The sequence below is a fragment of the Brassica napus genome, chromosome C7 (genome assembly GCF_020379485.1).
Source record: "Brassica napus cultivar Da-Ae chromosome C7, Da-Ae, whole genome shotgun sequence".
NCBI classification, from domain to species: domain Eukaryota; kingdom Viridiplantae; phylum Streptophyta; class Magnoliopsida; order Brassicales; family Brassicaceae; genus Brassica; species Brassica napus.
Genome location: NC_063450.1, coordinates 24021107 through 24045718, shown reverse-complemented (window position 1 = coordinate 24045718; position 24612 = coordinate 24021107). Strand labels below are relative to the sequence as shown.

Here is a 24612-nt window from a genome sequence, read left to right as displayed (position 1 = left end):
ACAAAACTCGTAATTATCCACAAGGTCAGGGGTATTTATTTTCGCACCCACATTTTTTTTTGTCATCAACACCCCCACAAACGTAAACTGAAAACCTTAAAGTTGGCTCACAAGTAGGCCCCACTGGCTTTTATCTACCTAACTTAATAAATATTTGATGCTTCATTTAGAAATTAATAATGTTATCATCAAACTTGTAATTTAGTTTTTTGCATAGTTTGTTTTTTTTGAGAAGGGGTCTTAAAATAGCATGCTAATTATCATTTAATATAATTTTTTTTTATTTCTGCTTCTGGTTGAAAGAAAACATTACTATGACTTATAAAATTAGAAATGACTTGTAATATTTACAAAATAAGGATGGATTTGGACCAGTCTGCTATTTTATCTCTACATGAATTATAAATTGTTAGGTGATGCCCTGTTTCCTTATGTAAAGCTAGAGTAGATCCGGTGAGGATATAGATGTAAATTACTGACATACACACCATTGCACGATTTTATAATTAAATCATATATAAAAAGATAAGTATAAATAATAAGGCTGTCAAAAAAATGTTGTTCTTTTCGTAAAGTAACGTAAATAAAATATTTTTTCGATCCTATCTTATTTCCGTGCTAAATCATTGTCCGCATTCAAAGATCTGTCTTCTTAAGTCATATTTTTTATCAGTATATAAACTACTGTTATAAAAACGAAAAAAATATAGAAAGTACAATTAAAAACTCCTCAGATCTCTAAAAACAGTAGTTTCAAAAAAAAAAAAAATCTCTAAAAACAGAAAATGTAAAAGTGAGTAGATCACGAGAAAAAAAAAAAGAAGAAGGGAAGGAGCGAGTGTTGACAAAATATCACGTCACTGTTGTTATTAGAAGCGTCTTTCGTTTCCGTATTTATTTATTTGTTTTTATTTTAAGAAAACAACAAATCCGATTAAAAAAGGAATATAAAAGCTCTTATTCTTTTATGGGTTATTGCATTCGCAAATAGAATCTGAGCGATAGAAAAGCCAGAGACAAGGAGAGAGAGAGAGAGAGAGAGAGAGAGACTGTAGAAGACGGCTTGAGAGCTTTCTTCTTCTTCCATGGTGTTCCGATTATTTAGCTCTCTTCTTCAACACTAAACTGTCGTCGTTACTGTAGATTTTGTATCTCTCCTGATTCAAAATTCGGTATTTAATTAATTTCTCACTTTTTAATTTTCTTAATTCAATATTTTTTTCATTTATCGATAAGATTTGGGAGTAAGTGTTTCCAATAATCAACGATTAAAGATGATTTTTATCGTCTGTTCAAAGTGCGATCAGATGATGAGAGGTACAATCTCTATCAACCTAATTTTTATATTATATATCCTCTTTTATTTTAATTATTTAGTTATTTGTTAATCTGTGTTGCTTTATTTGATGAATTAGGTTAAGTCATTTATAAGTCAAATCGATTGCGAATATGTATTTGGATTTGAATTTTCAAAAAAGAAATAAACAAGGATCTAGTGCTTATTAGATGCTACAGATAAGTTATTGAAAAGCTGTTTCACGTGTATAAAATCACTTGATTGTGAACCCTGTGGTTACATAAGTTTGAATCTGAATCAAAGCACTGTGGAATTGAGCAGAATCCAGCCTGCATTAGAGAGAGGAATGAGGGAGCAAGAGTCGTCCACTCACTGTGAAACCTTTTTACCCTCGATGAGTGGAGATTTCAATACTTGTAGTTGGTCTGCTTATCGCCGCGGCGGAGATGGTGCAAATCTGCACTATCACAACGGCTCGATAAGAGATTCTTATGCTGCTGCGGCGGATTCATCATATTCAGGAGGGTACGAGAGAGATTTCATGAAACAGACAATGCTTGAGCACGAAGCTGTATTTAAGAACCAGGTTTCTTTCTTTCTTTCTACTAGGCTATTGAGTTTCCTTTCCTCATTTAAAGATTTTTGACTTTGTTTGTATTGATGGCAGGTGCATGAACTTCACCGTTTGTACAGAGTCCAGAGGAAGCTGGTGGATGAAGTAAAGGGAAAGAACTCTAAAGAAGAGTTTAATTTTAGTGATTATACGTCTGAGACTGCAAGTAAAAGGCAGCTTCCAGGGTATGGAGAAGGGATCAGCTCTCAAGCTTGTAACGGTCGTTTGCAAAATGGGTTTAGTTCAAGAGACGGGAACGAGGTTGCTCCTTTGAAGGGCGGGAGAAAACTGATTGATCTTGAACTCCCTGCTGATGAGTATTTTGATAGTGATGAAACTGGTGATAACCATGAGATTACAATCTTCCCTCAGTTCAAACGGTCGAAATCTGGAAGAGCGGATGCTTCTTATCAGAGCAATTCTTCAGGGTCTTGCTTGGACTTGAAGAATTCAAGTGGCTTAGCTGATTTGAATGAGCCACTCAGGTGGCAAGATTCAGAACCTGTTTCTCTATCCAGGGACATGCATTCTCACTATGGGAGAAACAATGTAGATGTTCATGGAAAGTGGTTGGAGAAAAAGACAAGTCAAAACGGATGGATGGTCCTGGAAGCAGGTGACCTTTTTAACAAGTGGCATGCTCTTCATTTTCGTTTCATTTCTCTAATCTCTGGAATGATATAAACCTGAGGCGCAAGCTTTCTTTCTGAGTGTCTTCCTGCTCACATGTTTTATTAGCTGAAACTATGTTATAGTAGTGTCTTAAAATGCATGTACATGCCCATGGCTCATAGAATGGACTTGAATTGTGTGCTGATTCAGTATGTAGCCAGTTTTGCCTATCCTCTATTTCTCTAATGCTTTCATGTGACTGTGTTAATAGGGCATAGCAGAAACACACTGAGAGACCAGGTGCCGCTGCCTTCCCATTCTGCACAAGCACTCTCTAGCAATGGATTTCAACCTCAGAGCTATCCTACAACTGATCATAACAAGGTAGTATTCTCCGGAGAAAGAGTATATCGTGAGCTGGAAGTTCGTTCAAAGAATCCTCAAGCTTCTTATGATAGCTACGTGGAATCAAGTGTGGCATCTAACACTCCAAGGTTACACAATGACTACCGCCCTGACTTGGTAAGACCATGGAGCCACTGGTCTTCATCATGGGAGAATCCTAGGAGCATCTCACATCAAAAATCTTACCCAGTTCAAACGAATCCCTACATGAATTTTGTCGCTCATGCAAGGACAGATTCAAGTTTTGAGATGAGAAGTCCTGTCTCTAACGGGATTTATCATGGATTCTCTTCAGGGTCGAAGGAGGCTGCCTTAAATTTCCATTCAGCCGGCTTTAAACCAAATGGTTCTGTGGGAGAGGTAGTGAAGAACCAGAGTTTGGAAAGCCTTCAAGGGCCAAAAAAGCAGGAACGATCAGCTGGGTTACCCTGGCTAAAACCTAAGCCACCTTACAGAAGTGAAGTATCTAATGGCTTCTTGGATTTGAATGCTTCGACAAATCAATCCATTAATGGAACTGACACAGGGGACGGCCTGAATAGTATTTCACCTCAGAAGAGTTTGAGATCATCTGCTTCATGCTCTTATAATGCCAACGTGGGAAGAGTTGAAATGATCAATCCACATAGTAGAAAAATCATTGGGTGCCCAATCTTTGAGAAGCCTACTATTTTCAAGGAGGAAGTGAATCACTTGGTTAAGCGCGACCTTGATATCAACTTGCCATGCGATGCCTCGGTTTCTGCTGACCAGCATGGTACTAAGGCCTTTCGTGTTGGAAAGGAAGAAGGAAACAAGGCTGGAAACTTCAGACACTACATTGATCTGAATTCATGTGCTAGTGAGGATGACGAAGATTCTGCCTTGCATTCCAGTCTGAGAGTGAAAACAAAAGGAATAATTTGTATAGATTTGGAAGCTCCCCCTACTCTGGAGAGTGAAGAAGAAGATAGAGAGAGTGAGAAATCAAATGAAGAAACATGGGGATTGATGAAAGGCCAAGACGGAAACTCCTTGGATGAACTCATCAAGGAAGCAGCACAAGCAATAGTCGCCATCTCATTGTCTGGTCACAAACGTCTTCCCGACGATGCAGCTTCCTCTTCAACTGATGCGGCTGGGAAAAGTCCGCTCTCTTGGTTCGCAGACATTATCACTTCTCAGGGTGATGAGTTAGAACGAAAGGCTGATCACGAAGGATATTCTTCTGGGGAGATTGATTACTTTGAAGCCATGACCCTTAATTTACATCCCACCAAGGACGACGAGTACATGCCAGAGCCCTTAGTCCCTGAGAATCTGATATTCGAAGTGACGGGTTCAAACAGGCCAAGAAGAGGACAAGCAAGACGGGGAAGACCGAAGCGGGATTTCCAGAGAGATACTCTCCCTGGACTCCCTTCTCTATCGAGGCACGAAGTCAATGAAGATATCCAATTGTTTGGTGGGCTTATGAAAAGCAGAGAGTACACCTCTGGAGTAGCTGCTCGACGAAACTCAAAAAGAAAACGAGTGGTCACTAGCATAAGCCAAGCTCCAGTTTGCCCGTCAATGGCACTGCCAGTGATAGATAGCGTATCAGTGGTGGGACTTGAAGACAGTAAGCTGACAGGATGGGGAAAAGCAACAAGAAGACCGAGGAGACAAAGGTGCCCTCCTGCAGGCAATCCTGCAACAGTGATCTTAACATGATAGTTTCGGGAAAAAATAATCCGAAAGAATCAAACCTTAAACATTGTAAGAGAGTACAATTACTATACAGTAGATTGATGTTAATTGTTGGGAGTGGTAGTTGTATATCTTGTCTTCTGTAAGATGGGACCAAACATGATCTGCTTTGTATTATATAAAGCTTGGTTGGTTATAAAACAGAGATATGTACATTGCTGTCACTGTTTGATGTCAAGGTAGAATATATGATTTGAACAAAAGTAGATTAAATGTCTTGATGATTCAGAGATTAATACACCCTACCTAAACATATATGTTAAGCTATAATGTAAAACATAGTTTTACAGCAACACTTTTGCTATAAATATCCATGAATTAGCATGATACATTCAAAAATATAGCAAGAAGTATCATAAACACCTTTCTTGGTGGCCAAGAAAAGAGGATTCAGAAAGCAAAAGATAGCAAAGTTTGGTCAACTTCACCGGTTCTTGATTTGATTATGAACAAATAAAATAGGAAAAAAATTGATTTACCTTCCGAACCAAAAGTATTCTAGAATCTGAAGTAACAAGAAAATAAAATCAGAGAGGAAACAATAACAATGAGTAACAAAATTGTTGTTGCTAGTGATTTCATTAATCAATAGGAGCAGGAAGATTGAGATCGATGATAGTGTGCATCTCATGAGCCACTTGGTGTTGTTGGATCACCAAAGTCCTGTGTTCATGATTCCCAATGAAATGTGATCTCTTGTGACCACCCAAAGCTTGTCCTGATTTAAACACCCTGAAGCATATCGGACACTCGTGACCTTTGCTTTTCTTCTTTGCTTTCTTAACCATTGGGGGTTTACTACGAATCTTGATTGTCTCCGCACAAGATTCAGTCTCCAAGCTATGCTGATCACCACTGTCATACACTGATTCAGTCAACTCATACTTGATTTTCTTCCGACCGTAAGTAGGAAAGCTTGTTCTGCTTTTCCTCAGATCATACTTTGTCGAAGAAGAACGTTCTGATCCTGCCCTGAATCTGTTCAAGCTCTTATTCTCTGAGCTGTTGAATCCCATTGCAGCCTTGTTCCTGAGGAACCCATCAATAGTAACATCTGAGCCCAACTTCTTTGGTCCATTCCTGAAGTAGCCAGAATCAGAATTATCTGAAACATAACCATTGTCCTCACCATTTCTCAAATGGTCAACTCCTCCTCCAAGTTTGTCTTTCTTACAAAACCCCTTCACCTTGAAGATCTTCTTCAGCTGTTCTCCTGAAGAAGACTTAGTCTCAAGAATCACAGAGTTGTTGTCTGATGACTCGGCAAAAGAGTTGTTCACAACCAAGTTATGTCCTTTCTTGAAACCTGAATCATCTCTAGACAGCATCATCAGAGACAATGCCATTTGCTCTTGTTCCGGCTCAATATCAGACTCATCAAAAGATGCTGCGTCATATTGAATCATGATGCTACTACCATGATGATGTTTCACAGCTCTCTTGGATCTTCTCCTTATAGTTGACAAAGAAGCTTCAGTATCAGATTGACTATCCATCACAATCTTCTCTCTCTCAGAGTGAGAAGCCATGTGACCACAAAGAGCTTTTGAAGAAGGGAAACCTTTACCACATTCTCTGCAATAAAGCAGTTGTGGTTGATGCTGTTGATGTTTCAGAGCCATCATCTCTCTCTGATCCACAAACCTCTTGTTCTTTTTAGGATTCTCTCTCAGACCGTAGCTAGATTGACCTCCATTTTCATCGATCATGAGCTTATTGTGTTCATCCTCATCTGAATCAGCTGAGTTCTTGTTGCTCATGTGTGTTCTGATGTGACCTCCCAGTGATTTCCCACAAGTGAACCTCTTGTTACAGAACTTACACACAAACCTCTTCTCAATGCACTGCTCCATCTTTAATTAAGACAGATGTTCAAACACTATATAAGCAAAGATCAGAAGAAGAAGAAAGACAAGAAAAGGTGAAGTTAGTGAGAACCCATTTGTCTGGTTTACCTCAAGTCTTGGAAGGAACACTGAACTCCCCAGATGCTAAGAGAGAGAAGGGGAAGAGAGAATCATCAAGCTCAAAGCTTGATACTTTCACACAGCGATCAGTTTTGGGGGAATGTAACAGTCCTATCTTGTTAACTTGAGATCCTACCATCAAGCAAAAGAGAGAACACAAAAACAGGAAACAAATAAAACAGACTTTGAAATATCTAAAGTTAGGAGATCTGCCTTCTTTTTGGGTTGGGGATGAAATAGGAAAGAAAAAAATGAAAATTTTAATCAGATTTAAAATGCATTGTTTCCTATCTCTATTATTCTATTAAGAAGTACCCATTAAAAAATACCCCTAAATTTTTTAACTTATTTACACTTCCATGCCATTGAGAATTAAATTAAACTACATATTTTAATCCTTGTCTTTTCCAGATAAATTAATGAGTTTTACTTAATCAAATTTAAACTTAATGTCATTAAATAAATTTACTTATTTTAATGCTTGTCTTTTCCAGTTAAATTAATGAGTTTTCCTTAATCAAATTTAAATTTAATGTCATTAAATGAACCTAAAAATGCATCATATTTAACGTAGCTTATTACGTACGAGTATGGCTCAATAATGAACTTGAATTTTATTTTTACGAAAACGTGAATCATTTGACTTATGTAATATTTGAAATATATTAACTACAATATAACAAATGCATATAACCTACCTATACTTTAGTTTGAAATGATCATGTTCAAGTTTTATATAGTCAACTTACATCATGCATCGATCGATGTACAATATTCAAACCACCTATAGTTTTCGTTTTCTTTATAGGATGTATCAACCAACCAATCATGCCATTGATTTTCTAAGCTTTATAAAAAAACAAATCAATAAATACAAACTCAAAATCTAATATCTTCTATTAATCAAAACAGAATATCTTCAATGTCGTATCTTTAATGTACCTATTAAATATAGAAACTGTAACCATAATTACACTAATTATAAGAATAGATTTGATTCCAACCAATTGATCTATTACTTCGGTAATTGATTTGCTATTGCAGAAGAGGAAACAATAAATTTAAAATTTATAAGAATATAAAGATATAGAGATTCCAACCAATTGCCTATATTTGCGTATGATTTCCGCATAATAAGCTTCAAATTGAACATTGAAAAACATAGAGAGATTTTTTAATCTTTTACCGACACAAACTTAAACAAAACGAAGAGTTAAATGTAATTTTTTTTTTGTTACACTTCCCGGAAAAAAACGGTTACAACAAGGGCTTTCATAATATGGCATTTTAACATATTAATGTTATGGACATTTAATAATTATCTTGACGAAAAATAAATACTATAAATAATTTATTATTAATAAAATTATGAAATTATTTACAATTTCATGACTAATTCATCGCCCTTTTTTATATGTTAAATTTTTCATCGAAGTTTAAAAATCATTTTATTTTCTTTAAACATGTATAACTAATTTATAATATTTTATGCCATACTAAGTCATAATATAATATTTCTTCATATTTTACATTAATAACCATTGTTTTTATATATTGTCTACAATTCTCTAATTACGTCTATTTGTTCAATTTTTTATATGATATCGAATATTCATCGTAAATAGATGGTTTAATATGCCAAAAAAATTATTTACATGATGAATATAATACATCAAATATTACAAATACATTATTTAATTAAATAAATAACCAAAAACCGAAAATTCAAATCCGCGCTGGCGCGCGGGTCAAGGTCTAGTTGAGATTAATAAAAATTGTCTAGGCGGATTGTGATTAAATCTATTATGAACAAAACTTAGGTTCACCCCCTAGGGTGAACATTTAAATTCACCACACTCTTAATGACCAATTAAAATGTCACATAGATTATTAACTAAAAAACATTAAATCAAATAAAAAATAGCTAAAAAAATAAATATGCTAATTTTAACGACGTTAACGCCGCTAGCGAAACCCTAAACCATAAATCTTAAATTCTAAACCTTATACCCTAAATTCTAAACCCAAATCCAAACTCCTAAACCTAAACCCTATACCTTAAACCCTAATCCTAGATCATAAACCAAAATTATATACCTTAAACCAAAAAATAAGACTATAAACCTAAACCCTATACCCTAAACCAAAGTCTTAGACCCTAAACCCAAACCCTATAGCATCTAAGTTTGGGGTTTGGGTTTAGGGTTTACCGTTTGGGTTTTAGGTTTAGGATTTGGGTTTAGGGTATAGGTTTTGGGTTTAGGGTTTACAGTTTGGGTTTAGGATTTACCGTTTGGACTTATGGTTAAGGTTTTGGGTTTAGGGTATATAATTTGGGTTTAAAATTTACGGTTTGGGTTTAAGGTCTAGGATTTGGGTTTAGGATATAGAGTTTAGGTTTATAGTCTAGTTTTTGGGTTTAGGGTATATAATTTGGGTTTAGGATCTAGGATTAGAGTTTAGGGTATAGGGTTTGGGTTTAGGGGTTTGGATTTGGGTTTAGAATTTAGGGTATAGGATTTAAAATTTAAGATTTAGGGTTTAGGGTTTAGGGTTTAGGGTTTAGCTGGAAGCGTTAGCGTCGTTAAAATTAGCGTTTTTATTTTTTGTAGCTATTTTTTATTTAATTTTAATATTTTTTAATTAATAATCTATGTGTCACTTTGATTGGTTCTAAAAAGTGAGGTGAATTTAAAGGTTCACCCTAGGGGGTAAACCTAAGTTCTGTCCATCTATTATCCGCCTAGACCCGTCTATATTCGTTTAAGTTTACTTTAAAACACCCTTTACTATTTTAAAAAGTGCAGATCTCCAAAATAACACATTTCTAAGTTTATATCACAAAAATAGCCCTCAAAAACTAAATTGACCAAAATAGCATTTTATCTTGGGCAAATCTCCAAAATAGCACATTTCTAAGTTTATATCACAAAAATAGCACTCAAAAACTAAAATGACCAAAATAGCACCTTTCTAAGTTTATCCTTTGAAAATTTTAATTTTTTTATTTTTCAAAATTTGAAATCTTATCCCCAAAACCTCATTTCTCAACTCTAAACCCTAAACCCTAAACTCTAAACCCTAAACCATAAACCCTAAACCCTAAACTCTAAACCCTAAACCATAAACCCTAAACCCTAAACTCTAAACCCTAAACCCTAAACCCTAAACCCTAAACCCTAAAATCTAAACCCTAAACCCTAAACTCTAAACCCTAAACCCTAAACCCTAAATCCTAAACCCCACCCTTTAACTCTAAATCCTAAGTTTGTGACTTTTGATAAAACATTAAGTGCTATTTTTGTGACTTTTGACCTTGAGTGCTAGTTTGAGAACAAAAACTTGATTTAGTGTTATTTTTGTCTTTTTCTCTTTTATCTTTTGAAAAATTTAAATTTTTTTTATTTTTCAAAATTTGAAATCTTATTCCAAAACCCCACTCCCCAACGCTAAACCCTAAAACCTAAACCCTAAACTCTAAACCCTAAACCCTAAACTCTAAACCCTAAACCCTAAACTCTAAACCCTAAACCCTAAATCCTAAACATTAAACCCTAAATCCTAAACCCCACCCCTTAACTCTAAACCCTAAATTCTAAACCCCACCCCTAAACTCTAAACCCTAAACCCTAAACCCTAAAATTTAAACCCTAAACCCTAAATCCTAAACCCCACCCCTTAACTCTACACCATAATGTCTAAATTAATTTACCATTGGGGTATAAGTGTATATTTATCTTTTTTGATAAAACATCAAGTGCTATTATGATCATTTTTATTTTTAGAGGCTATATTTGTGACAAAAATTTTTTTAATGCTATCCTAGTCATTTTTTCTTTTAAAAATGGGAATTAATATCTTTCCCATTTTTTTTTTCTTTTGGTTGAGCACCCAGAACTTATCTTATTTTCCTTGTAATTGTCTTTACAAGTTTATCTTATTTTCATGTTTTCCAATAAAATTCATGTTTTCACCAGAGTTCTCCTTACACTTCCCATGTCTCAGCTATGTTCATCATTTTTCAAAACATGTATCAATGTTTTCATTGCTGCCTTTCCTGTTTCACTTTATTTTCAGTAGTTTGTTTTTAAATTTGTGGGCCACACAACAAGCCAAATCCGTTAACTTCATTCATTGTATGAGAGGTGAGATTAATTACTACTTGTAATTTACCAGTGTTGCTCGTAAAGAACATATGTTAATACAACTAGACTAAAGACTCCTTTTGTTTTTGTATATTGAAAAAGTCAAAGAGACAAGCAATTTGAGCATCTTTACAGTAAGATATCACACGAGAGAAGAGCAGACATAAGGATTACACATATGGCCCCATCAAGAACTTCAAATAAAAGTTTTATTCATAGACCATTGGCCGTGACCTTGAAATTACATAATAATATACAGCTCCCAAATTAATGGAACTCATGCGTTTCTCCCCTCTCTCACAACCAATATCTAAATCTTTTTGCCTGCATTTATTTTTTTTAAGTTTCACATTATGTAAACATAAAAATAAATAAAAAAGAAAGACGTTGCACACTATTTCCAAGATTGTTTTCACTCTCTACTAGTCTTCAAAAACAAGCGTGGAAATAGCAACAATACATCCCTCATAACGTTATACTTAGGACTCCATCAAGATGATCAAGAGAGTATAATCAAGATTCAAGAAAGATCGGAAAATAAGAAATGAATCTTCGTCTTCGGGCACAGATCTCCCGAACAAGTACTTTCAAGAAACGCCAAGAAATGTGTTAACTATAAAATATGGAACTAAGGTCTCTCTCTCTCTCTATATATATATATATGTATACAAACTGTGGAATAGGGTTTTTAGTTGTGAAGAGGGTTTGGACCGGAGGGGACGAGTCTTTTATCGACGCCGTACCTTGGATCAATCTCCGGCGGAGGAGGAGGAGGGTAAACAAGTGGCTGCTTCGTGGTGCTACGGTGGATTCTTTGAAGCTCAAGGCACATAGAACGCGCGTATGGACGAGTGAAGGAGTCGCACGAACCCTGAGGCGTCACGTAATACGGGTGGTGAACCCTCGGGACCAATGGGTGGGTTCGGTAAGGGACGTTTCTTGATGTCATCCGGTTTTCTTCGACGGTTGGAGAAGCGATGGAAGCTGTGAGAAGGACAACGACGAAGAGGAGGAGAGAGATCATGACCGGACGTTTGAGGTAAGTCGGTGACATTGCTTGATGTGAGGGGGAGAGTAGAAAGGTACGTAAGAATCTTTCTTGGAGAAGGTAAAGTTTTAAACTTGAGAGAAAGAGGGAAAAGAGGAAAGTGTGTTTTAATGCAACGCAGAAGATGCACATGATTCGACGTTATGAATGGGGTTTTTTGTGGGTCCTCTTTATAGTTCGTTTTCATAGATTATAAATATCAAAACCCGTGACCTTATTATACATTCCCATCGATTTATTTCACTTTCGGTAGCCTTTTTTTTTTTTTTTTTTAACATGATTTACAGTACGTAGAGGTAATCCAGTTATGTATTTTGTACATCAATGTGTATAAATTCAGTTAAAGAAAACAAGAACGTGTGTATAGTTGTTTCGTGGGTCACAAGCTATCTGCCTCTAGTCTGTATAGGCGCCCTTGGGGTATAGAGATGTTCACCAAAACTATTTATAAAGCCCAAAAATAATGACCCATCTGATAAAGAAGGTAACTTTATATCAAATGGGCTAGTGATAAAATCTTATATGAATGAACAACACCAAAAAAAAAACATTTGATTCAGGTTCTGATTCACTTATCAACATCCTGAGCAGAAAGATTGAGATCGATTTGCATATCAGCTGCTGCTTTGTGTTTGATCCTACGTTCTTGGCTCTCAATGGAATGTGATCTCTTGTGACCACCTAAAGCTTGTCCTGATTTGAACACCCTGAAGCAAATTGGGCACTCGTGAGCTTTGCTACTTTTGTTTGCACCACTTGCTTTCTTAACCATCTTGCAATCACTGGACCTATGAATCTTGCTGTTTGTGTCTGCACAAGAATCACTCTCATAAGAAGTCAAGACCCTTTTGCTTTTGCGCAGATCATACTTTGATCCCCTCTCCTTGACCCCAAGCTCGTCGTCATTCTTGAATCTGTTGAGTTCAGTGTTCCTAAGAGAACCATCAACAGAGATATCTGAGTCTGACTTCTTTGGGCCATTCATGAAGTAATCAGAATCAGAGCTATCATTGGCAGATCTCAATTGGTCATCAACTGCAACTTTATCAGTCTTTAAATCCTGATTCTTCAGGCTTAGCTGCTCCCCTGAAGAAGCCTTTGTCTCCAGAATCTCAGAGTTGTTTTCTGATGAATCAGCCAGAGAGTTTACGACCAAGTTATGTCCTTTAGAATCTATAGACATCATCATCAGAGACAAAGCCGTGTCCTTGTGTTCTTGGTCAATCTCAGAAGCAGAAGACGAGATAAAAGATTCTGACTGTTTCATCAGCTTCTTGGATCTTTTCCTGGTAGGAGCTGAGGAAGTAGTCTCAGTATCAGATTGGCTATCCATCACCATCTTCTCTCTCTCACAGTGACAATTCATGTGATTGCTACCACATTCTCTGCAGCAAATTTGTTGTTGTTGCTGTTTCAGAGACGTAATCTCTCTATGATCCACCAACCTCTTGTTCTTCTTAGGATTCTTGCCACTGTTACTATCAGAAGCAACTGAGTACTCATTGGTATGAATCCTGATGTGACCTCCCAGTGATTTGCCAGAAGGGAACTTCTTGTTACAGAACTTGCACACATACTTCTTCTCTATCATCTTCTTCTCCATTTCCATTTGATCTTCTCTTAGACAAATGAATAAAACACCATATCAATAAAAAAGGTTTTCTTTACAATAAAGGAAGATTAGCGAGAATAACCCACTGAGAGTTTACCTCAAATCTCCCAAGGAAATGCTGCACAAACCGACAAAACTCAAATGCTACAAAGAGAGAGAGAGAAGCAGAGGAAAGCTTGATGCTTTCCTGTGGGATGTGACAGTTGTTGTTCTCTCTCTCTAAGTAGTACAAAGATCCGACCTTGAAGCTAAGAAGAAGCGATAGGGAGTAGAAAATAACAAACTTTGTAAATTCCACACTAATCTATCCTTCAAGTTTAGACCTTTGTTTTGAGTTTTGGAGAAGAAAAAAAAGAAGAAGAGAAAAGTGTTGTTGTTACTAACGAAAGAGTAATCAAAAGGTAAGCTGCGTTTTTGGATCTATTCCTCTCTCTCTCTCTCTCAACCAACACAACACAACACACACTCCCCTTTTTCTCTCTCTCTCAATCTCTTAGGTGTCTTGTTGTTGTTGTTGAGCTCATGCATGGAACCAAAAAAGATATGAAAAAATGTTACTGGACGGCTCAGATCTATTTGGCCCACTCATTACTATCCCACTCCTTCCTCAAATCTTGAAAATTCACAATCCGCAGAAAGTTTAATTACAGATTCTCTTTCCTTAGTTAAAAATTAAAATAAAAAATCATTTAGTACACTGAACTGAAATGAGTAGAAAACTCGATTCAGGTAAGTGGGTATAACAAACAAACCATGGGGCCAACACAGAGACTTCTCGACGTCCAAACAACCAACAAAGAAGCCTTTAAACCCACAATCAGCTCTTCGTCTCTGCCACATATTCTCCGATTATAAAGCAACAAGAAACTTTGGCATTGAATATTTCTCAAAGATTACTTGTAAACACAGACTTCATCTTTACAGACTTGGCCTTCACACTTTCTGTACAGAGTTATTTTAAGGTCAAAGGAGATACAATCCTAAAGTTCACATCAGAGAGATTCTGACATTCTAAGTAAATGGATTTTCAGAAATGAGGCCCCCAAGAAAAGTGGAACAGCCTATTCCACATGAGATATTCATTTTTTTTTTAAAAAAATAAGCCTCTCTCTACTTTTTAATAGGAGGACCCCATAACCCAACAAAATCTCCCCTAGCATTCTGCAAGTTGTTGAAAAACGATGTTGCTTCCTTCACTTGTTTCTTGCTCTGTTTTCCCACAGTCCATGACCAAATATCTCCTCCATGATGAAGCTCCTGGTTGGCTTAACATGTTTGCCATTTGTTGAAACTTTCGCATCATTAAACTTCTTCTGTTGATCTCCAAGACCAGTCTCCTCTTTCTTTACACACAGTTTCTCAAGCCATCATGTGCAAGTTCAAAGGTCGTGCATGGGAACAATACGTGTACCAGAAAGCTTCGACGTGCCTGAAGATTCTAGGTTCACATTCAGACAACCTTCCCATTCAGGAACGATGGCCTGATGATCTGCTCCAATGGACACTTGCTATCTAGCAGGTTGATCCAAGAGGAAAGCATAGAAAGTCTCTGTTCTTGGAGGTCCAAGACCAAGCTCAGAACACTTTTCAGAACGAGGAGAGTGAGTTGCATCTTCTTCCCCTTCGCAATCTTTCATGACCCGATCTAAACAACCATTCATATCAAGACCAGGGTCAACAAAAATGGACTCTTCATCAAAGGTTTCACCTCCTTGGGGTTTCAAAACATCTCCCTCGTTCAGTACTGTCAATTAATCCATTCAAAAGAAATGATTCAGTCACATGACAGAGTCTGGTCCTTTAAAAACCAACACTCAAAATACACAAACAAGTTGATAGTTACAGGTTAATTATATACACCCGTGGTAAGAGTATAGCGTGGAATAACTTCTTCAAACTGCGTCGACTGACTTATCGCTAAAGCCAAGCTGTATGGAATGTTCAAACGGGAGCTCATGAAACTTCTCAGCATCCAAAGGGCGTTTGAACCCTAAATACAATAAACTGTAAAGAACAGTTAGAAACAAGTTAACAACTCGAATCCTTAGAAAGGAATGATGGGTCCCCTCACAGTTGTAAGTAACAAAATGCATGTAAGATGAACGATAACAGAATATCCGGACTGTTATTCTAAGTCAAATATTGTAGGCACATAGATAGAAATAGGATCATGAAAACCAATTGTTGTACTTTAAATACCTTGTAAATCTTTCATTATCGATCAAGGAAATACAAAGATTTTCATGGTATCAGAGCCTTCTTCTCTAGCTCCTCCGATGGCCTTCTTCAATTCTTTTTTCTTATTTCCTTCCTCACCACGCATCTTTCTTTTCTTCTTCCATGGCTGCTCAATTCGACAGAGCTTTTGGAGTCACCAACATTAAATATCACATTCCGCTGATTCTTGACACTGATGATCACAACTACGATGCATGGAGAGAGCTCTTCCTCACCCACTGTCTAACATTTGACCTACTCGGACATGTTGATGGTACTTCAACACCTACGGGTGATGACGATCATTAACTATACTGCCATGCTATGCACCTCAACATCGAACCAGTAAAATCACAGACAGAAGTAGTAATGTATTAGGACAAGAAAAGATGTCTATCATTTACCTGTCTAAAGAGATAAAATGCTTCGGCGTTTCAGAGGCTTAAGCTGGAGTGAAAAAAAAAATCAAAAACCCCCCTAAAATATATACTCCGACCTACACGAAAATTAACCAAATCAAGAGTGGAATAGGTAAGGATTGACAAAATATATATGAATCAAGAGAAAGCCCTTTACAGATCTTGGATGAACCCTAGATCTCAATCGAGCACGAAAGACATGAAATTGGCATCAACAAAAAAAAGGGATATTCATGAAAACTCGACTAATTAGCTGAAGAAAACGATGGATTGCTAAATTAAATAGCTTTTGAGGAGATCGACAACCCTAACCCTAGATCTCGATTTGACAAACGGAATAGATAAAAATTGGTATCAATAGAAAGAGGGAAACGCGAATTAGATGAATCTACAGATCAATTGGAAGATAAATGAAACATGGATTGCGTTGAAATTTTAGGGAAGAACACGAAAGAAGATAAAATCGAGCAAGGTGCGTCAGAAAGCGGCCCGAAACACTTATTCGGGTTGACCCGCGAATATCCATGGACCTCCAAAATATTTTTCTGTCTAGCCCTTACTATTTCGAAAGTTTCACACTTCATTTCTTATTTTCTTATTATACACAAGTAAATCCAAATTTCAAAACATTCAAGCACAAGATTTGTTATCTTTCGGGAATAATCTTTTTATATATACACTTACTGTATATGATATTTCGGCTTCAGACGTTACAACAAGAATTAGGATTCAAAAGGAATCTCAATACCATTTTGTTGTATAGGAAACTAGGATCGGCCGGCTTTACGGGCGGGAAGTTAATAATAAAAACTGTTTTATATAAATTTATATTAATTTTATGAAGCATTTAAAAATCATAGTAGATTGAAAACTATATTATAAAAAAGAATAATGAATTGAATTCTGAGATAACATTGTTAGGGCATCATTAGTGGTAAAATAGCAAGTAGAGTATCTCACTAATATTTTTATTATTATTTTTGTACATAATTTAGTTATTAATAATTTTAAAAATTAAAATAAAAAAACCTGTAAAATGATACCACATGTATTTACCGATTCTTTAGAAATGTATAAAAGCACTTCCCACAGGTACCACTCTTGCTCTTTTTTTTTATCGTTTCTCTTTCTTCTTTTTCAGCTTTTAATATTTTTAAATTTATTAGAGACTATGAATTTTAACCGGTGCGAGTGCCCTTATTTTTAATAAACATTTTTGGCTTGAAATTAAAATGACAATATCCTTCATTATTCTCAGAGAATACAAAATTAGCAAAAAACAATTCAGAATAATATCCTTAATAAACATTTTTGGTTTGGAATTAAAATGACAATATCTTCTTATTATTCTTAGTTCAATTTGACATAATAAAAGAAAATATTAACTTTAAATAGATAATAGGTGAAATTTCATGTTTACCACTTTCATGGTACCATTATTGATCTTTACCATCACTAAAAGGGCATTTTTTAAAATATATTTTCAATAAGTGGTAAAAGACTCTTATATCTTTGTTCTTGATATATATATAACAAATAATTATTTAAATAAAAAACATATTTTTTTTATGTTTTCGAATTATACTTTTTTAAAATTCAAACTTTTTTATAATTATTTTTTTTGGAATTGTTTTGGTTTATTTTATTTTATTTTTTAATTCTACAGATATAAGATATGTTCGGTTATTTATAAAATTTGATTCAATTCTCGTTCAGATATTTTGGTTTTTTTTGTTCAGTTTGGACAACAAAGTGGAGAACCAGCTAATATCAAAAACAAAATCGGGTCTCTTTCGGTTACGGGCGTTTCAGATTATTTTGGTTAATTTGAGTAAATTTTATTGATAAATTATTTTTTGCCAGGAAAAAAACAGGTGATTTAAGTTTTTTTGGATAAATTATCAGGTAGTTTATATAATTTTAAATAATTTAGGGAAATGGTATTCATATAATTCATTTTGGATAGTTCAGTTTATAAATAATAAGTTTATGATATTTGTTACTGTAAAACTAAGTTTATTTAATATTTTAGATTTGTAAATTATATTTCAAATTGAGATACTTATTAATTTTGGTTCGGTTCTCGTTTGTTTTTGATATTTTAGTTTCAGAAAAATATAGAATACATGATATATAGAAATATACCTGATTTATGAAATTTGATTTTGTTTCGATTTTGTTTTTTATTTGGTAAGGTTCGATTCTTCAGTTACGGGTAAACACATGGCTAATTTCATGTGTGCAGAGCTTTCTAGTACTGGTTAACGGCACATCGATTTTAATGTTTGATCTCAAACCTCTCGTCATTCTATTTATTTATAAATTAAAATTGGGATACAATGATTGACCATATATTAACTTAGAAAAATAAATTGGCGGATGAATCAAATTTATTTTTCATTTGCTAGTTGACTATAGTAAGAATAATATTATTGTATAGACCCAAATCAAAGTTTAGAGTCATAAATAATAGAGCCTAAAGAGACCGACAAATAATTTAAGTGGTAAAATAGTTTACGATAACGTGGATTTTTTTTGTTATCTATCTATATATAATTGATTACGGCTGCTGGTTCAGAGGTGGACTCTGTGGGTTACCGGACTTGAAAAATTAGAGTTGTATAAGGCCCAAAATTTATAAGTCTGAAGCTCAAATAATGTTGTGACGGACACGTATCGCCTCTGCAGCGAACGACTTTCCACGTGGCAAAGCAGGAGAAATACCAACATAATTATATATATATATATTTAAGACATAAAGTTCTCGAAGTTGGTTCCTTCATGCCACCGAAGGGTCTCCTTGAGCTATGAATGAAGCGACTTACCAATGAAGTAGAATATATTACCCATCATTTAACTACTATAGTTCATATACGCTTAACTTTAGAATATCTTTTTAGATGTGTATCGGAAAATCTAAATGCACTTTGATAACATAGTTAATCAAATCAATTTTTAAAATCTTTCAACATATAAACTATGATGTTATATATTTTTTTGGAAAAACACCCACAAAATCAACACTTGCATTAAAGAGCAATGATTTTGAAATACATAACTGAACATAAAGTTTTGTACACATGCAGCGAATCCAATAAAATGGGAGGCTAACAGAAAAGGACAAATCAAGAAGTGGAGTTCAAGAAAGAAGTGAACCAATGAACAGAGTCCTTAGGGTATCTCTTCAGATTGTCTCTATAATCCACAAAATAGAGACCAAACCTTGAACTGTAACCTGATGCCCATTCCCAGTTGTCTAATAATGACCACGCAAAGTATCCTTTCACATTGCATCCATCCTCTTTAATCGCAGCTTGTAAGTTCGAAAGATAATCATGATGGTATCTGATTCTCTTCCCATCTTTGAGAGCTTCTTCTCTTGGAATCAGAATGTTGTTTGGATCGTCCATTCCTACACAAATACACACACAATCATCATCGAAACTATCTCGTTCTTGTAGATTTAAAGGGTCTAAGGATGTATGTGTTCACCATTTTCAGTGATAAAGACTTGAGGGTTTCCATATCTATGCTTGACATAGTTCATCACGCTTCTCATCCCTCTAGGCACTATGTACAACCATAAAGAATTGGCCTGTCCACGAGAACAGCAAAAAAAATAATAAAAAAATAACACTAGCTTAGAAAACTCAATGGTGCTAATTATTAATTTGGGAGTTGATAATAATATTTTTTCTTACCCTATCTCCAATTGGGGTTACACCCTTAAAAGCTGAAATTCAAAACAAAGATTATCGGTGAAGTGATAGATACTAGTAATATTATTTCCAGTCCATCTTTATATTTATCTCTATATTTTTTCTTTAGAAATAGAAAAAATCTATCATATACTGGATGTGCTCCAATATTATTTTATAATAGAGTTTCTCTATTTTTGAAAAAATAATAAAAAATTTCTATTTTTGCCTTTATATGTAAAGATAAAAATAATGTTCATTTATACTTTTTCTAAAAGTAGAAAAATTCTATACATACATTGGATCAAATTCTATAATATAGTTTTGCTATTTTAGCGAAAAGTATCGTGATAGATATAGAGATGGATCGAGAAGATCGTCTAAATGAAAGAAAACAAAATGTGCATTTTTCTTACGTTGAGTGACGGTTCCAGAATCAGAAAAGGCACCATCTAGGACAGTGCCCATGAGATTGGTGGCATTATTCCTTGCGTAGTACGTTGTGTAATGATTAATCCCAACAAAGTCTAGTGAACCCTTAACCAGAACAGATTGAGATCCCGTAAACACTGGTAGTCTGCTTCCGACTCTACTTCTCATCGAACTTGGATAATCCCCAAACATCAACGGGTCCAAAAACCTAGCGTCGTATTCATATATGTCATCACTTTTCAACCAAGAAACGGTGATTACTTCATGCAACAATATTATAACATGTTGAAGCTTACCAGCCAAGCTGAAAGTCTTGAGCTCTTTGTGCAGCTTCAATGTCTTCTGTCTTGTTTGACTCCGGTTCAAACCACGCTACATTAAAAGCTAACCCTAATGAACCTCCTTGCTTTGCCTCTCATAGTTATATAATTAGAACTATGTGGAAAAAAAAAAATTAGAACTATGTGTCTAATTAATTAACTATCATATCAAATCATGTTATCAATGTAGTATTGACTTTACCTTATACTTTTTCCTGTAGATGTCGGATACGGTGGCGTGAGAGAGAATAACATTGTGACCGACGATGTAAGGCTCGGTGGATGAGTTTCCAGAGCGACAAGTGAGCTTAAATAGAATAGAGCAACGGCCTGGAGCTTGTAGACCAATGGCATAGCCATGTATTGAGAATGTTTGTGGCTCATTGAAAGTGATCCAGTGTTTCACCCTATCTCCAAATCTCTGGAAGCAAACCTCTGCATATGCAGCAAAATCATTGCTGCCAAAGAAAACATAATTAATATGGCCGCTAACCTTTTTTAAAACGTTTTTATGGCTTTTTGTATGGATTATTACATGATTTGTGGGTTCAACCAACCGAGGTATCGATCATGTAGTGCTTGAGGAAGGTCCCAATGGTACAACGTCACATACGGCTCGATCCCTACAATTGTTTTGTTATAGTACATGTGAAACTCAACCAACAACAATTTAATATAATACCATATTCAATGATTGATGTTCATGTTATAATAATAAAAATACCTTTAGCAAGTAAAGCATCTATGAGTTTGTTGTAATGATTGATTCCGGCTTCGTTTATTTGTCCCACGCCATCTGCAAACCATAATAGTATTCATTAATAATCCCATTAAAAGTCAAATTCGGATATGTTTTCCAAAGACTTGTATACTAGACTTTAACTACATTAGTTTATAAGTCAATACTAATAAAATATTAAAAAAATAGAATTAAAGTTTAATCACGGAAAGGTAAATGTACTTGGGAAGATGCGTGCCCACGAAATGGAAAATCTATAAGCGTCCATTCCCATGTTCTTCATGAGCTGTACATCTTCCTGCCCTCGCCATTTTATAATTTGAATTGAAACTAATTACTTCATTTTCTTTTGGATATGTATATACATAATTCAAAAACATTGTTAATTTGTAGTATAAATTGAGGGTTACCTCGTAACGATGGTACTGATCAACAGCAACATCGGCGTTGCTAAAATCGGTGATTTTACCGAAAGTGTGGGAGAATGTGTCCCATATCGTAGGACCTCTTCCACCTTCTTTTACTGCTCCCTCGTACTGCATCAATTATTGATTGTATTTAGTTATTTTTATTACTCTATAAGACTCGGTCCATTATTGTTTTCATTTTAGGTATTCTTTTAAGCACTGATCAAGCCCATATTCCAGCCAGGAAACTGTAATAGCGTTTTCTTAATTGAAAGATGTCTTTTCGGGGACATCCGGTAAGTTTGAAACTATATAGAAGACTAGTAACCCAGGACCTCGTAGTCCAGTGGTACTACCTCCTTGGGGAGGGGAGGTCGGCTGTTCGACTCGCGGGGAGGGGGAGGCGTGTCCAGGGCCCGTAACAAGGTACAGACAAAGGCTGGCGTCGGGCCTAGGTGGGGGGCTGCAAGATCAACACCTGGTTAATCAAAAAAAAAAAAAAAAAATATAGAAGACTAGTATGGCTCCTATGCAAAGATGACACACAAACTGAAAAAGTTGTTCAAATATTTTTTTTGATAAGCATGTGAATTTCATTATAGCGAAGATAATGATACAAGGAGATACAATACTCAGCTATGAATGAACAAAGCCTTATGCCTCCACGGAAGCTAATTAAAGCATTGGAAACAGAACCCACAAGAAAAGGAGGAGGACGTATTGGGTGCCCGTGATTCATTAATGTGTGTGGCCTTGATTTCGCTTCTTGCATGCATTCGTGTATATGAGTATATCGATGTATCGACCATATTCATGGAACAAAATCGATTATGATTATAAATGGTTGACAATACAAAAATGTTACAACTAAATTAATTTACAAAGGTAATTAAGGCTCTCCAGCAGGTCCGGTTTTAAAATTTGAGAGACTATAATTTAGTAAAATTTTTAATGATTTGTTTTACAAATATAGAGACTATGTGTATGTATATTTATATCTTATATTTTTGGAAGGTATATTTCATTTTTTTTTCTATGTCCAACAAGACCGGTTCTGTTGTCCAGTTATCGAAGTTTTATTTTCATTACAATTAGATAAAAATGATTTAATATTGTTACCAGTTAAAACCAAGATATATAATATATATTGACATTTATATTTAAACGTTTATGTTCTTATGTTGGCCTAACTTTAGGTCGTGAATAAATTTGCGTTTGGATCAGGATCCGTTAGAATAGGAGGTGTTAAAAAAAAACATTAGAAAAGGAAAGGAAAAGTAACTCAAAAACAAATGAATAAACTAAAAATAGGAAAAGAGAGAGTAGAGGGAAAGTGGACCTGAAAAGCAGAAGAAGCAGTTCCGAAGACAAAGCCCTTTGGGAAACTGCCTCTGGAAATATCCTGAGCACGTATGCATATGTTATCCATCATCATCATCATCATCATCATTATGGTCATCGTCATCATGGTTAATCTTCTTGGAGCCATCTCTTTCTTCAATATTTTCTTCTCCAGTTACATATATTTTTGTGGTATATAGTACTTAACTTCTGTGATGAGGTAAATATGACAAAACAAGGAGACAGAAAGAAGAATGCAGTTGAAAACAAAAGTTATGAAAGGGTGCTATATATAAGGAAAGAGGAAAAAGTGAGAAATATGGAATATTCGGATCAGATGAAATTAACATATCAATTTCTGAAATTAAACAAATATAAGCAGGACATGTCGGGGGTGATTGGTTGCGGCCATAGATTCTCTAGATAGCCAAAATTTAGTCTAAAGTCATATATGTCAACCAATCGAATTTTTTTTCCTTAAAAATCTCACAGTAAAAAAATTTCTACAAAATTAAAATATGGTTGTAGAAAACTTTATTTCCAGAGCAAAAAAATAGTATTTTACAAAGGTACATCAAAATAATCTACATCAAATAAATCTACGGTTTAAATTCTACAACCAAAACATAAAACTACAGCTCATTCCAATCACTCCCGTCATGGGATAAAACACTAATAAAACCCGTGAAACTAGCGTTTTAAGTGCCAAGATATTATAAATATTTAGAAGAGGTCAGTTTAAAAATTGTTTATGGTGCAGTTCAATGAATTTATTTAAAAAATAAAAATAATAATAATTCTGAGATTTTTTTTTAATTCTGCTAATTCTGTTTGACTTACATATGCCACGCTTGAGTCATGATAAGAGCATAAAATTATAAAAGTTTATTTTTGTTTAAGCGTGTAACGTGAGGGGCCGAGCATGAATATAAGTATATTATTTATAATCGTTGAAAATTCATTGTTGCCATAAAATCACCATATTCGTTAAAATATAATTATATACTTGTACGGACTGAATTGTTGTTGTTTTTTTGGAATAGAATATGTAAAATGAATTATTCTATTAATTCTATAATTTGTTTTACCATTTAATATGAATGAAAGAGATTACTCATTCCATCAATTCCACAAATATTTCTAAAGAAATACAAAAATGTTAATAAACACTCTGCAATTTTAATTATAAATGAATGGAATTATAATATTCCAAATTTAAACTAGTTCCACTGATCTTGTTTCATATATTTTGATTTTATTAATTTCATTTCATGGTTACCATTTATATTCATAAATGATTATAGTGGTTTTTTTAACGTTGGATATATTATGCTATTATAAACTTTGAGAAATATTACAGACGATTCTACAGCCGATAATTCTATCTGTCTTATGAGGATTCATGTCTGACTGCATCACCTGAGCCGCCCTATCGGTTCCATGCTTTACGGTACTCCTTGCGACATGCTGTAAATCTCTTGTATGTCGTTTCTTCAAAACGACTATAGTGGTTTTGATGTGTTCTCTGTGTTTCCGAATTTGATTTCTAGTTATGTGCGCTTTCTTTTTTAAATGTTTCTTCAGTAAAAGCTTTTATAAAAAAGGAAATAAG

The 24612-nt window shown here is 34.9% G+C and overlaps 4 protein-coding genes across 13 annotated transcripts; 1 reads left to right on the top strand and 3 right to left on the bottom strand.

Annotated features, from left to right (window-relative positions):
• The first annotated feature begins 969 nt into the window (after positions 1-969).
• LOC106425613 lies at positions 970-4819 on the top strand. 4 transcript variants are annotated; one of them, XM_048762668.1, is made up of 5 exons: positions 970-1148; positions 1237-1317; positions 1619-1883; positions 1965-2526; positions 2794-4819. In XM_048762668.1, the coding sequence occupies exons 3-5, from the start codon at positions 1644-1646 to the stop codon at positions 4617-4619; spliced, it is 2628 nt and encodes an 875-aa protein (XP_048618625.1). In that variant the 5' UTR covers positions 970-1148; positions 1237-1317; positions 1619-1643; the 3' UTR covers positions 4620-4819. The 4 variants fall into 4 exon arrangements, with proteins under 4 accessions (XP_048618625.1, XP_048618628.1, XP_048618626.1 ...); XM_048762671.1 differs by having other exon boundaries at positions 972-1172; positions 1299-1317; XM_048762670.1 differs by having other exon boundaries at positions 973-1139.
• Positions 4820-5114: 295 nt separating this feature from the next.
• On the bottom strand, positions 5115-7018 carry LOC106425595 (zinc finger protein ZAT9). The gene is made up of 2 exons (XM_013866319.3): positions 6611-7018; positions 5115-6508 (listed from the first exon to the last, which is right to left on the bottom strand). Exon 2 carries the CDS (start codon positions 6506-6508, stop codon positions 5237-5239), a length of 1272 nt encoding a protein of 423 aa, XP_013721773.1. The 5' UTR covers positions 6611-7018; the 3' UTR covers positions 5115-5236.
• A 3941-nt stretch (positions 7019-10959) lies between these two features.
• On the bottom strand, positions 10960-12167 carry LOC106425551 (CLAVATA3/ESR (CLE)-related protein 9). The gene has a single exon (XM_013866286.3). The coding sequence runs from the start codon at positions 11945-11947 to the stop codon at positions 11456-11458; it is 492 nt and encodes a 163-aa protein (XP_013721740.1). The 5' UTR covers positions 11948-12167; the 3' UTR covers positions 10960-11455.
• A 77-nt stretch (positions 12168-12244) lies between these two features.
• Positions 12245-23174, bottom strand: LOC106425552 (beta-glucosidase 40). 7 transcript variants are annotated; one of them, XM_013866287.3, is made up of 14 exons: positions 22999-23174; positions 21663-21788; positions 21475-21550; positions 21238-21309; positions 21049-21136; positions 20716-20971; positions 20490-20605; positions 20178-20401; positions 19765-19796; positions 19556-19658; positions 16049-19475; positions 15627-15930; positions 15271-15431; positions 14296-15171 (listed from the first exon to the last, which is right to left on the bottom strand). In XM_013866287.3, exons 1-11 carry the CDS (start codon positions 23146-23148, stop codon positions 19189-19191), a joined length of 1530 nt encoding a protein of 509 aa, XP_013721741.1. In that variant the 5' UTR covers positions 23149-23174; the 3' UTR covers positions 14296-15171; positions 15271-15431; positions 15627-15930; positions 16049-19188. The 7 variants fall into 7 exon arrangements, with proteins under 7 accessions (XP_022563057.1, XP_048618526.1, XP_022563059.1 ...); XM_022707336.2 differs by lacking the exons at positions 19556-19658; positions 19765-19796; positions 20178-20401; ... (5 more) ...; positions 21663-21788; positions 22999-23174 and adding an exon at positions 12245-13429 and having other exon boundaries at positions 13525-15171; positions 16049-16140; positions 16221-16750; XM_048762569.1 differs by lacking the exons at positions 19556-19658; positions 19765-19796; positions 20178-20401; ... (5 more) ...; positions 21663-21788; positions 22999-23174 and adding an exon at positions 12245-13429 and having other exon boundaries at positions 13525-15171; positions 15288-15417; positions 16049-16793.
• Between the last annotated feature and the right edge of the window lie 1438 nt (positions 23175-24612).